Source organism: Arvicanthis niloticus, chromosome 12 (genome assembly GCF_011762505.2).
Source record: "Arvicanthis niloticus isolate mArvNil1 chromosome 12, mArvNil1.pat.X, whole genome shotgun sequence".
In the NCBI taxonomy this organism is placed as follows: domain Eukaryota; kingdom Metazoa; phylum Chordata; class Mammalia; order Rodentia; family Muridae; genus Arvicanthis; species Arvicanthis niloticus.
Genome location: NC_047669.1, coordinates 35611592 through 35625659, shown reverse-complemented (window position 1 = coordinate 35625659; position 14068 = coordinate 35611592). Strand labels below are relative to the sequence as shown.

General features: G+C 38.5%; 1 protein-coding gene across 15 annotated transcripts in view; it reads left to right on the top strand.

Moving 5' to 3' along the window:
* Positions 1–14068, top strand: part of Bbx (BBX high mobility group box domain containing) — a 239008-nt gene that overhangs the window by 143682 nt on the left and 81258 nt on the right. For all 15 annotated transcript variants that reach the window (XM_076943008.1, XM_034514963.2, XM_034514960.3 and 12 more), the window contains one exon: positions 10625–10795. In XM_076943008.1, the coding sequence (XP_076799123.1) occupies positions 10634–10795 (162 nt within the window). In that variant the 5' untranslated portion in view covers positions 10625–10633. The remainder of the gene's footprint in view (positions 1–10624; positions 10796–14068) is intronic.

Genomic DNA, 14068 nt, shown 5'->3' with positions numbered 1-14068 from the left:
AATCATTTCTCCTATGAGGTCAGATTTACTCACTAGGAATCATTGTTTTCATCGTGACTACTACATAAAAACAATTTCCAAATGAATAAAATCACCAAGTATTTTCAGTTTGGTGATTTGAGCGTGTTGTTTGAATGGATGGGCACCAGAAATTTCTGAATTGGTCACAGCAGGTGTGGTATGGCTAGATTAGAAAAGTAACTGAGGGCTTGAGAGATGGCTCAGCTATTGAAGGCTAGGCTCACAACCAAAATATGAGAAAAGTAACTGAAATAAGTAAGAAAAAAGGTAAGGAATCATATGCCAGAAACAACATGGATTTCTTTACTAAATAAGTGTTTGCATAGAGTGTGCCTGGCCTGTGTCAGGTCCTAGGGCTGCCCTAGGGAACATGCAAAAGTTCTGTTCTAGGTCATGAGCCCTATGAGGCAAAGAAGGAAACAGGTTGTCCTGTGTAGTACATCACAGTAGAGCTGCCTAAACCTTTTGAATTTGCAACACTTTTTTCCCCAGGAAAATCATAAGTGATCCTTGGTATCTAAGTGTATAAAATAGGCATGTGAATCAAATATTTACTGATAAAAAAATCATAACTAAGTTCATTTTAAATCTATTAGTGACAAGAAAATAGTGATGATGTATATATGTTTTATTTTTACATAATTAAATCTTGGCTGACTAATACTGCAGAATATAGAATAGATATTTTTATTTTATACTTGTTAGCATTACAAATGCTGGCTTGTATAAATGTATAGGAGATGTAATGGCTATTTCTGGCCGTCAACTTGATTATATCTGGAATGAACTACAATCCAGAATTGGAGGGCTCACCTGAGATCCAGGTCTAGAGGCTGGAAAACACAAGTTTCTGACCTGGATCTTGGCATGGAGATCTTGAGGCATAGTGGCTATGAAAAGCTTTGTCCCAGGTAAGGTAGTAGATGCCTTTAATCCTAGGAGACTGTGACAAGGAGATCTCTGAGTTCAAGGTCAGCCTGGGACAAAACAAGTCCCAGACCCAGGTGTGGTGGTATGTACCTTTAATCTGGGCCACACCTTCTGCTGGAGACCTACATAAAGACATTGGAAGAAGGAAGATTCACTCTTCTTTGACTGCTTGCATTTACTTGGCAGCACATCTGTTGGAATCCTCTACAGAAGACCAGCTGAAACAACCAACCTAGTGGGACTGAGCAACTACTAGATTCCCATCACAAAAAATTCCCTTAATATAAAGAGACATACCATAAGTTCCGTGACTCTAGAGAACCCTGACTAATGTGGAGGATAATGATAAAAATATGGTTTAGTGGACATTTCAGAAACTGTTGAAAATTCTGCCTGTAATCTCAAGCCAAATTAATTTGTTATAAAATAAAACTCAAATTAGCAACATAAACAATAATTTAAAAAATCTAACATTATAGTAATATAATGCAAAGACATACTAATTTGATACTTAAATGCTGAGGAATGATGGTAAGAAAATATTTAAAGCTTTTGTTTTCTGTAATTGAATAATTATGAAGTTTATATAAGCACAATGCATTTTATGTACAATGTAAATATTGCATTTCCAGCATTGGTGCTTGAAGCAGCATGTTTATTTGTATTACATTGTATGACACATTTAGTACAAAGCATGTATACTTGTTTCTGTGTCCAGAACATGGAGGTGGTAAAGTCACAATATTACATGGTGAACATTGCACATTGCCAGGAACAGCTTAGATTCATTCTGTCCATGGTTGATTTTTTAAATTAATTTGGTGATTCTCTGTTGAAAAACCTTTTATCTTTGCCAGATTTTTCATGTCAAAGAAACTTATAGCTGTAAAAGAAAACAGGGATGGGGTCAAGAGGGTTTCATATATTATGTGAATATCAGAGTTTGGAGTTTTTTAGTATTTTTAGAGCTTGTTAAAGAAGTCCCAGGGACTTGATTGGCATGCAGAAAACTAGATTATTGGTACAGTTTTAGCTAAGAAGACCAAACTGATGAAAAACAGTGGAGCATGTATGAAGTAGAAGGGACAGATCTTGGTAAGAGATTAGAAGTTGGGGTAAATAGCCACATGTAGTAATTTGTAGAAAAAAGGCAAAAAAGGCGTGTATTTTCATATATTAATGCATGTGCATATATGTGTATAAGACAAACAAAGAGCTAATATAGCTTGTAAAGTATTTGTGAATATTTGTGAAACAGTAAGAGATAACTTGTCTTGGTTACTTCTGTGAACAGATACCATGGCCGAGGCAAGTCTTATAAAGACAACATTTAATTGGGGCTGGCTTATAGGTACAGAGGTTCAGTCCATTATCATCAAGGTGGGAGCATGGCAGCATCTGAGCAGGCATGGTGCAGGCAGAGCTGAGAGTTCTACATCTTCATCTGAAGGCTGCTAGTGGAAGACTGACTTCCAGGCAGCTAGGATGAGGCCCAGGCCCACAGTGACACACCTACTCAAACCTCCTAATAGTTCCACTCCCTGGGCCAAGCATATACAAATCATCACATGCCTGGTTCCTAGTCACCAGGTTCTGGCATACTCCTCAGGAGTATGGCATGGTGAAGGCAGAGGTCTAGTCTAGGCAAAGCAATTTATTTGAGAATCTAGAAAGCATAGATTGAAATCTGAATCAGTAGAGAGTTAAGGGACTGTGACATGGTTAGAAATATCTGCATGTTCTCTTTCAGCAGTTATTGTTGAAGGTTAGCACCAAAATTAGGACCATCTCAGTTTACCACAAGGTAGGCATTATGAACGAATAATTGCCAGGCAAATTGATTCTGCATAGGTGCTTGCTTCATGGCCTTGGCATGTGTAGAGACCTGTCTGACTTGGAAAAGACTAGTTTGTACAAAGACTTGGTAAAGAGGGCTGGGGATTCAGAGAGAACACTCAAAGAGGGATTGTATATAGACTAAAGACAGAGATTGATGAAGCAAATTGTTGACAGTTTGAAAGATACTAATAGCTCAGGGTAGCAAAACAGGAAGATTGAAGTGCAGTCAGGGCACAGGAAGGAGCTGATCTTGGCTTTGCCTAAGAAGAAGAGAAGTTTTGAATTGGTACACCAGGTATGAATTCGGAATGGTTCAGGAAGGCAGGACATTCTTAGAATGTGTCTCATTGTGGGAAGAAAAACAGTATGGAAGATGAGTCAAAACTGAGGCTCTGGTGTTTGCAGATCTGGTTGGAATTCTAGCTCCTGAATTCATGCTGGCCCATGGCTGTGGATGTGTTGCTTTGTCATTCACAGTGGCTTTGTTTTCAGCATCTTTTCCCAAAACTTATTTTAAGAATTAGACAGTAATTCATGTGGAGTGTTTGGTATGTAGCAATGTTCATTCAATAAAGTTTGCTGTTATTATGAAGCAGCTTTGATTAATGGCCAAGAACCAGATTCTGAAACCAGACTTCCTGAGCTCAAATATTAGTTCTGCCAATTATGTGTTGCTGATATGATTTATACATATTACTTGTGGCTTTCCAACTGACCAATAAATTTGCCTTCTTGGCCAGCATAATTGTATACTATCCAAGTGACATGTATTTAATGAAAACTTGTTAATTTATAAGAGGGACAAAACATGTCCCCAAATTATATGTGCCTCAGTTTTCTTATGTCTAAGAAGAGAATAATACCTATCATTTAGACTTGTAAGTTAAAAGTGTTAATGAGTATAAGCTCTCAGTCTGTGATGCATAGAAAGCATACATGGCCAGCTGTCATTATCATCATTATCCATGCTCATAACATTAACTGAGAAGTGTACTTTCTACAGAGCACATTGGGGCTGATGATACAAGTGAGTGATTCATTCATAGGTAAGCACTGAACCTCAGACTGCAGAGTTTTGTGGAAATGTGAGGTCACAAGAGTAGCCAGACATCCAAGTACTGCCCTAGAGAAGAAAGGTAGTTAAGGAATTTAGAGCTTAGCTTGAGAAAGGACAGGACCAGTCATGATAGGAAAAGAGCACCAATAAACCCCATTTCAGGAGTGCTATATTTTGGGAGAATAATAAAAAGCAATTAACAAATGGCCACAGAAAGGAATAAAGCTACTGGAACATGTTTTTAGACTGATGTTAACAACTATGTGAAATTATCTTTGACTTATTACATCTATCACATTTCCTTATTAACTTGTACCTTTTTCCTCCTCCTCCTCCTCTTCCTCTTCCTCTTCTTCCTCCTCCTCTTCTTCTTCCTCCTCCTTTTCTTCTTCTTGCAATTTTCCTGCTTATTTTTCCTTTCTGGGTGTTTTCTTTTAAGTGTTCTATTTTTCTGCTAACAGAACATCATAGAAGTCCGGTTCCTATGTTCACTTTCCATCTATTCGCCTAGCACTAGTGCTTATCTAACACAGGTCGGACTGATGGGATTAAAAAAAAAAATGACTGGCATGCTTATTACTCTGAAGAGTCCCTGACAGGAATTCCCATGAGGGCATAATGTACATATACTGTACAGGAAAATGTTGTCAAAGGTCAATAAACTTCAGTACAGGCTTTGTGTCTGTGTGGTTGATGGGAAGTGTTGTGCTGGAAGGCAAGTGGTGTGAACTGGAACTAGCACAGTATGTGAGGTGGGCTGATACAGAGAGGACAGGGAGTCAGACTGCAGGCATTGGGAGCACAGAAATTATAGCACAGAAGCTATGAGGGCGGAGTGGAGAGAAGCAATGGGGACGTGCAGAAGACAGCAGAAGCAGAGGGTGAGCTGAGTTACGGGGAGTGAGGTTGGACAAGCCTGCAGACAGATCATCTTCTGCACTGATAGTAGATGAGGAAGCCCCTGTGAACATCATTTTTTTTTGTACTTCATCTTCCTGCCAATGTGATGATTGTGACCTAAATGCTTATGAATGCATGCAAACTAAAACCTTTGTTAATATGTAAACTGAAAGGCAATTTTTAACCCAGTGAAGAATATCAATCTGTCAATTAAGAACATAAATACCTGTACAAAATACCAGAGAAAGTAATGGTTGCATTGCTGTTACTGACTTTTTTGTGTAAATAGCTTATCCTAGTCATCTCTTGGTGTCATGTCTCTTCAAGGTAGCTATTGTCTTGATATCTGTAGCTTAGAGCAGCAATTTTTCTTGTTAGGCTATCCTAATTACAAGTATCATGGAATGCTGCAAGTATTAAAAGATCTTAAAAATATATATTCTATCATGAGTTATGCACAGTGGTCTGAGACACTTTGACTAGTGGCGTAGTGTTATTTATGAAGAGCACACAGACACCATCATGATAGAGCTGAAGTTTCAATTGAAGAGCTTATTGCATCTCAGTAGGGAACATTTAGAGATACTTTATATGAATTTTAATTGCATTACTTCTAACATGAGAGTGTTTATTGAGTTAAATAGTTTTTTCATTTAATCTGTCTATAGGTTAGGATTCTCATTAGAGTCCCAATAAATAATAATGATTGTCATTTGTAGAGCTTTTATCTTCAAAGAGCTTTCATCTAATGTATTTGTCATTTGGAGTCACCAGAGACATGGTATACTTTCTGCTGAGAATCTCTGAGTTTCTTCCTTCACCCTCAGTGTGCTGCTTTGATTTCCCAGATCCTTTAAACTACTACTTCTGCAGTAAATGCATCAGTTACGGCTAGCAATTGAAGTCCAATTGAAATGACAGATTTTCATTATTATCTTGTGTATTAGTTGTGTGTTAGTATTGCTTAAGAATCTGAGATTGTCATATAATCCCAGACGATGTAATAACCCCCTTTGAATGAAATCCATCCATTGCTTCATTTGTTGCATATAGACTGCTCGATGAATTTGTTGTTCTTTGAGAAAAAGCAGCCAGAGTAAACTAAAACTTCACTATTAAAATTAATAAAATGTCCACATTACTGGGGGTAGTTTCTCAGGCTTACTTTTTTTTTTTTTTTTTTGTCTTTCCTACTTTTTTTTTTTTTTTTTTTTAAACATTTCCTTTGATTCTTCTTTCAATTTCTTACTGCTTTGGAGAATTATAATCAAGAACATCATTAACCCCGACTGTTTTACCTTCTTCTTACAGTTTGAAAATAGATGGATAGGAAATTAAAATCTAGCTTGTTAAATTAGACAACTGTAAGTTATTCCAGTGTCCGGTTCACAGTTGGAAGTGCTTCACACCTTTAGATTACACTTTCCAGACCATTCCATTCTGACACGCACTACCTACAGTTCACTTACTGTTTTATTTAGCTCTCAAGAATGCTAAAATTAGATGTCCTGTTTTATTTCTGACCCTGTTCAGGGGTTGCTGGCTCTATTTCCTCTCACATCCAGGTGGCTGTTGGTTGTCACAAACCATAGTCCACCTTGGGCTGTGTATCAGAGTTGGACAGTTTCATTCTCCTTCCACATCAGGAAAAGAACATCTGAATTCAGAGAAATGAAAGAGATGGTGGTTACTCTGAAGTCACCATAGTATACAAAAATAGTAGATCGTTGCCACAGTTAAGTACTGGGGTTTGTATAGCTGTTTGGAAATACTCACATCTAACTGATCTCAGCACTTTGGTATTTCAGGAGACAGACAAACAAATAAGGTCTTGAACCATCATAAGAAAGGCTGAGCATTAGAGGAAGGATTTGTCTAAACTGTTATTCAAAGGAAAATGTAGTGAAATTGCCAATATAAAGTCATTATACGAATTTCTGTGCAAGGAGCGTTACAGAAGTACAGAAAGGACATAGTAACCAGAGTAACATGTAGACTGTATAGAAAGAATGAAAGGAGGTCATGCATGATGGGAACGAAGGTGAACTTCAAACTACATGAACCTAGCCATTAGTGTGATGCTTGAGACCCTATTTTATCTGTGAATATTGAGTTATATATGCACAGACATATTGTGGACCCTTTATTTGATTCAGCTAGCCTCATAAATAGGCAAGGAAAAAAAACTTTAAAAAGCATTTATGCTGCTCCTGCACAGGATTCTCATTATTATTAGTCCCCAAATCTAAATACAATAACATTTTATAAAAGATTTTGGCATGCTAGGATTTTAGTATCTGTAAAGGGTACTGAACACATGTATGTTTGTGTTTGGAATAAATGCTTGTTGTATGTAAAGCTAATAGTATAATGTAATTCACAAGTCTTGGGACTAAAAATACAATTTTTCTAAAGGCACTGAAAATACTTTGCCCTCTGCAATTGACAAAATGCCTAAGTGTATGGTTTCCCATTGATTTTTTTTTACTATTAAAAATGTTATCTCATAAAATATTGGGTCCCCAATATGGATTTAATTACCACTCAAGACAGCTTATCCTGAATGATTAATAAACCACAGCAGCAGCCATTTCCTTTGCTCTCTGTATGGCAATGGTATTTTTGGAAATTGGGCTGCCCTTGCCAAGCTTTATTTGTAGATAGAATGGGAGTTGTTAAATGGCCTATCAATTCACAAGGAATCTTTGTTCTTTTATTAAGAGCATGCCAGATAACTGGTTCCATTAGAGTTTTCAATAACTTCTTGTGCTCTTAAAGCAGCCACACGAGCCATATAATTACTTCATTCAGCAGAAATTGTTGCTACTACAGCCTTAGAAACACTGTTTTGCTTCCTCCTCCTCTTCTTCCTCCTTCTCCCCCTCCTCCTCCCCCTCCTCCTCCTCCTCCTCCTCCTCTTCCTTCTCCTCCTCCTCCTCCTCCCTCTCCTTCTCCTCTCCTTCCCTTCCCTTTCCTCCTTTTTTCTTTCTCACTTCTTCCTTTATTCCCTTCCTCCTCCTACCTCTCTCTTCTGTTGCTTTTGTTTTTGGTTTACTCATAGACAAATGCATACTTGGTGAAGGGTTTTTAATTAAAGTGAAAATTCTTTATGAAAATATTTTATTGTCTTCAATAAGACAATTCTCTCACTATCATCTGCAGTGAGCTGGTTGAATAACTAGAAGTGTACTCATATTTTGATATGCTATGCTTATTGAAATGAACAGGTGTGTTAGTTAGGAAGAGCATGGTATATATAACTTCAGAGCACGGGGGGGGGGGCGACTCAGTGGGGAAAGGCACTTGCAAACAAGCCTGATGATCAGAGTTCAGTCCCTGAAACCTGTATGTTAGAAGGAGAGAACAGACTTCTGCAGGTTGTCCTTGACCACCGCACCCCCCACCCTGCTATAATATAGAGTGTAGGGCAATGGGCTGTGAGAAGCAGCTGGGTGTTTGGTTGAGCATGAGTTTTGAACCCCCGGAACCAAACCCCGGAACCTTTATTGGACGGCAGGAGTTCAGCTCTGCTCCCAGACCCTGGTTCTTTTCACTTAGCTTCAGTCCTCCAACAACCCCTCCCACAGAGAGGCTTATGACCATCGGTCATGAGGAATGGTCCCTCAGGCTCTCTCACATGCAGATGAGGTATCTCCAAGCTCTCCAGTCAAGCCAATAAACATTATCTGCTGTCAGACCCTAACCCACCCCAAAACTGTATATAAGGGCTCTATTTAGGGGAAGTAAAGCGCGCTCAAGAATCATCCTGGTGTCCCAGAGTTTTTGTCACAAGAGCTGTAACACTTGGGGAGAGCTCTGCTCTCCTGGAACCTGCCTGGGATACCAAGCTGCCTCCTTGCCAGCTAGCCGGCTCCTTATCGGCCCAGCCTGGGTCTGGACCGGCTCAGCACAGAGAGACAGGTGCAGCACCTGGGAGAGACCGGTCAGCGACAGCAATGTCGGGGATCGTCGTGGGACACCCTCCAGAACAAGGGACCCACAATAGAGATTTAAAGGGTTTAAAATGACATAGTTCCCTAGGCTATTGAAATTGGTCAAAGGTGATAGCTAAGCAGTTAGAGCCAGAGTTATCAAGCTATGTGTCATAACCCCTTTGGAAGTCGAATGAACACTTCCCTCTCTCCTAAGACCAGTGGAAAACACAAATATTTACATTACAATTATGAATTGTAACAGTAGCAAAATTACTGTTATGAAATTGCAACGAAAATAATGTTTGGTGTGGTGGTCACAACATGAGGAACTGTATTGAAGGATTGCAGCACTAGGAAGGTTGAGAACCGCTGAGTTAGAGGGAGTGTTGATTAACATACAGGGAATAGACTCACATCTGTATGGAAATTTAGTTTGCATAAGAGTGGCATTCCTGGGGAGTAGGGAGAAATATGGATTCTTTAAGAAGCGGTACTGGTACTGGTACAGTTGGCTATTTCAGGGTAAATGAGTGAACTAGGCCCTAACTTTACTACCTTTATTTCTGTGTTTCAGTGACTAAGATGACGTCATACAGGTTTTAAAAGAAAACCCTAGTGGATAGCTTTTGGTTTTGAAGTGAGGACACCCTAAACATAACTCAAAATCCAGAAATAAGGAAGATGGATATGTTGTTATGCGTTATGTTGTTTACAAGGCCTGAGAACAGGATGAATCTTGATTTTATGTGTTTTATGTTTTATGTGTGCATGGACCCAAGATTGCTTTAAGATGATGTTCTAAATTTAATGACATATTACAAGCGTTGTAGATCTTCATTGGGTGAGAGAGGGATGCATGTTTATTCCTAACAGTCAGTATCTCTTCCTGACTCATTTAATGTTTGATAGCACTTCCCTGTAATATTTTGAGTTCTACATGAGCATATATGAATAGCAATCTGTATCTTATTTCAAATGAATGAGAAATTATATATCAGATAATAAATGTGATAGCACGTAAGAGAGTGCTTAGTTTCTCTGGACTCTAGGATTTGTTGATTTGGAGATGATGGCATGCTGTTACTACCTATGGAGATAACAATGCTTTTATCATCAGGAATAACTTTTTTCAAGTCATTAAAAAATAATGGGGGGATTGGGAGGGTCTCAAGTATATCAACACATTTATAATCTAATTTTTAAGCTATTTTATCCAATTATGCATTTAAAAATTTGTAAAGGCTTAATGCCCCCTCTTTCTTTAAAAAATAAGGTTATGTATGTATATGCAAGATAGATGGAGAAATGTATTTTGTTTTGTCATAGATAAATGATGACTCAATCTGCTTCATGATCCATAATGTGTTCATGCTCCAAGCGTTTGAAAACTGCATTTGTCAAATGTGTATTATTTTACTTCAAACCTAAACCAAGAAGAATCAAGTGACTCTCAGAAAGCATTTATTTAATATTACATTTATCTTGGTATAGAATGCAAAATTCACTTGAAATATAATAGTGAAATAGCAGCCATGACAGAACGTGTGGCGGGCTCCTCTGGGAGTCCCTCTGCTCCCAGAGAAGGCATCTTTAATCAGGCTTGTGACAGGAACTGGGTGACACTATCTTGAATAGACACGAACAGGTGAATGTAACTGGAAAGCCTCTAATATCTCATTTAGTTTTTAAGTTTTGAATTTACCGAGTGGAAAGAAGTACACTTATTAAGGTGATTTTTAAAAGCTCAATTTAGCACATTAAAATACATGCATGATTATGTGCTTAGGATTCTCACTGAATCCAGTAAATGTCTGAGCTGATAGATAGTTTAGAAATTAAAATTGTAATCCAATGAGAGCTAACTGGGCAAAACAAGTAATTTTAATTAAACTGACGTTGGTTCATATTCACATTTTCTCCATCTTCTGTCCCCTCCTTCCAGGTCACAGTAATGAAAGGCAGTAATAGAAATAAAGATCATTCAACAGAAGGAGAAGGGGCCGGAAAACGACCAAAACGGAAGTGTCTTCAGTGGCATCCGTTGCTAGCCAAGAAACTTCTGGACTTTTCAGAAGAGGAGGAGGAAGACGAGGAAGAGGAAGATATTGATAAAGTAAGCCTTCCATTCACTGTAGAAACCTCAAGTATATTTAGATATTAATCATTTTCTAGAAAACATAATAAAAGTTTCTATAACTTGGTTCCTGCTTAACTCCTAAATTTAACTTTTATTATTCTTCTAGTAGTTTAGAGCAAAAGGAATCCTTCTCTAGCAATTTTGTCAGCTCTCAATTTGTGTACTGAGATCCAGATGGCGCTCTTCACAAAGCTTTGTGTGTTTACCTGGCACCCCATGCTTTGCTTCCAGCCCAGCGTTGCCTCTTGCAGCATTGCCATCAAGCAGTTCCAGAACTGTGCTTCATCTGCATTGCTCTGCCATTTGTGGTGTCTGGATGTACTGTCCTCCCTGAAGACTTTGGCCACACCGTCTTCAAAGTTCCTCTCTTCTTGGACCCCTGCCTTCCACCTCCATGCATGAACAGTTAGCTCCAGGACTTGACTTTCTATTATTTCAGTAAAGAACCACTCCTTGAACTATTTAAACTAGGATTTCTTCCTCACACTCACAGCTGTTTACCCTGTGACTAGCTGTGTGCTTGTTCTGTTTGCTTTTCGGATCTGAGAAGGAAGCTCTGTGACAGTAGAGGGGTTCTCCTTTTTGTCCCAGTCATCTGTTGCCTCAGAATCAAGTGTGGTGCCTGATCCATAGCAAACGTAAGAGTTTGAGTATACTGAATGGAGGGAGAAGAGGCATGTATTTGTCATGACAGATTATACAGGTATATGGTGTTCAGTATTTTTCAGGCCGTTGATATCCAGTTAGCTTTCTCTGAACAACTTCTAACAGAACTCATCTTGTTCTGAGGAGTGAGCCCATCCCCACATATGCCTTCTCCCATAATGTCGACAGTAATTTGGGAGGCATGGTTCAGTGCTGATTTAATTTTAAGTTTTCTTTGAAAGGGAAGTTACAAATCATGGCACACTTGTTTTAGGAAATTGCTAACTGCATGCTTTGTTTGACTTTTCGGATTCATTTGCCTTGTTCATGACTTGGTCCTTCCGTTGTCTCCTCTTTCCATGACAGCACTCTCTTCTGTTTATATAGCTTCTTTCACTTCCATCCTTCTTTCAGTTCATCCCTGTATATTACTTTACCCTCAAATATTAATGCTTAAAGCTCTGTAAACAGTTTTACTTCTGAAGCCTCAGTACTTTGGGAGACTTAGTCAAGAGGAGTGAGTTTGAGGCTAGCTTTGGCTAGTAAATTTTGTCTCAACACACTAAAGTAGCTGTCTCTGAGCCTGGGCCTTTAATCTCTGTCTCCATCATGGATTTTTATCCTGAACTCTATACTCATATTTCAGACTCTCTACTGTATCTCCATTTCTATCTCTGTCTCTATCTCGTTTTCTATCTCCCTATCTCTGTGTCTCTAATCTACCTACCCTATCTATCTATCTATCTATCTATCTATCTATCTATCTATCATCTGTCTGTCTGTCTGTCTGTCTATCTATCTATCATCCATCCATCCATCCATCCATCCATCCATCCATCCATGCTAAGAATGTTAGTTTGAATGTGCTCAAAACTAAGCTTTTACTTTTCTCCCCTAAATCTTGTCTGTCTTCCCTATATGAGACAACTACAACATTTTCAGTTAACGCTTACCTTGCTTGATTTTTCTCAAGCTTTCTATCCATCTACAAATTCTCTCAGCTGTACCTTTCAAATCATTTCCTTTATTTGACTCCTTTTTAAAATCCCGTTTGAACTACCTTGGTGCAAGGCACCACCATTTCTAGAAGAAATTATTTTATTCCCACTCATCTTCCTTCCTCCATGCTTCCTCTTGTATTGTTTGTTGGGCACAAAGCGGCCACAGGAATCCTTTTAGACTGGAAATCCAGTCATGCCACCTCCCTGCTTAACAAGGGCAGGATCGTGTACACACTGCTCTGTTAAAACAGCCTGGCCCATGACAAGTCCCCGGTAAACAGTTGTTGAGTGAAAGATTATAGATCAATTTACTTTCTTAGAAAAGCCCCTATCCCCATCTTTACTCTCGGAATTTTAGATCATTATCCCACTGGCAGGTATCCACCTAGCTACCAATAACTACTTCACATGCAAATTACTCATCAGTATTTGTTCTGTCCTTCATGGGATTATTTTTCAATTTTCAAATCCAGTTAAATACCAAGCACTCTTGATTTTATCTTGAATATTATCTCTGTGCTTGTATCATATTCCTTTTCCTCTTTTCCTGATTTCCACTCACTTTTGCCTGGAAACTTAATTGGCTTCTCAAGGTTTGGTTGCTATGATTTACTCACAAAATTCACGATCTGCAGTATCAGCCACAGCTCTTTCTTTAAAATAAAAATCTAACGCTGTCTACTTACGCATGGTTCTACATTTGTATTAGGGACTTGTCTTGTTACTGCAACACAACACCTGATAAAAGCAACATGAGGAAATATGTATTAATATAGTGTCTGGGCATGTAGTCCATCATAGCAGGGAGAGCATAGCAGCAGTGGCAGGAGGCAGCTGTCACGTGGTGTTCATAGTGTGCAGAGAGCAATAGATGTTCTTGTCTGAGTTCAGTCTTCCCATCTCACTTAACGTAATCTAGAAAACTCCTTAACAGAGATGCTCAGAGATTTTGTTTCTATGATGATTCTAAATCCTGTCAAGTTTAACTATAACGCCATTGCATCCACCTTAGGTACCAGTATTTATTCCTTATAACGTTTTAAGAGATGCTTGGTAAATAAAAACAAAATTGGCTGTTTTTAATCTTTATTTTCTTGTTTATGTAATTGCTCACTTTCCAGTTGACTGATTTAACGAAATAACTATAACATTAGAAAGTAGTTAGGAATTTTTGATACCCATACTTAGAACAATAAAATGCTGAAAGTTTATTTCAAAGCAACAACTCGTGTGTGGATTCAGATTCCCACTTTTCACCGTGGCAGAGCACATTCTCCACGAAGGATCCTACCACCTTCTTCCCACACCCTACTCTCACTTTTCCTGATTGTGTAGAGGTGTGTGCTGATGATTGGATGAAGCTCTAAGCCCCGTTTCTGTTTCTCCACACATCTTTACTGATCATTCAGCCTGTTCTAATCCAGCTTTTAAAGTCTCTTCCGGGAAGAACCCCATTGTCCTTCTGTATTTACAAGTGCTTATTAGCACATTGCTTTCTAGTTCATTTGTTTATATGTATTTTTCTCCTTTGAAAATAGTTATTCTTTCATCATATAGTTTGAGTTGTATAATATAAACAAATAGGATTATTTCTATAATTTAC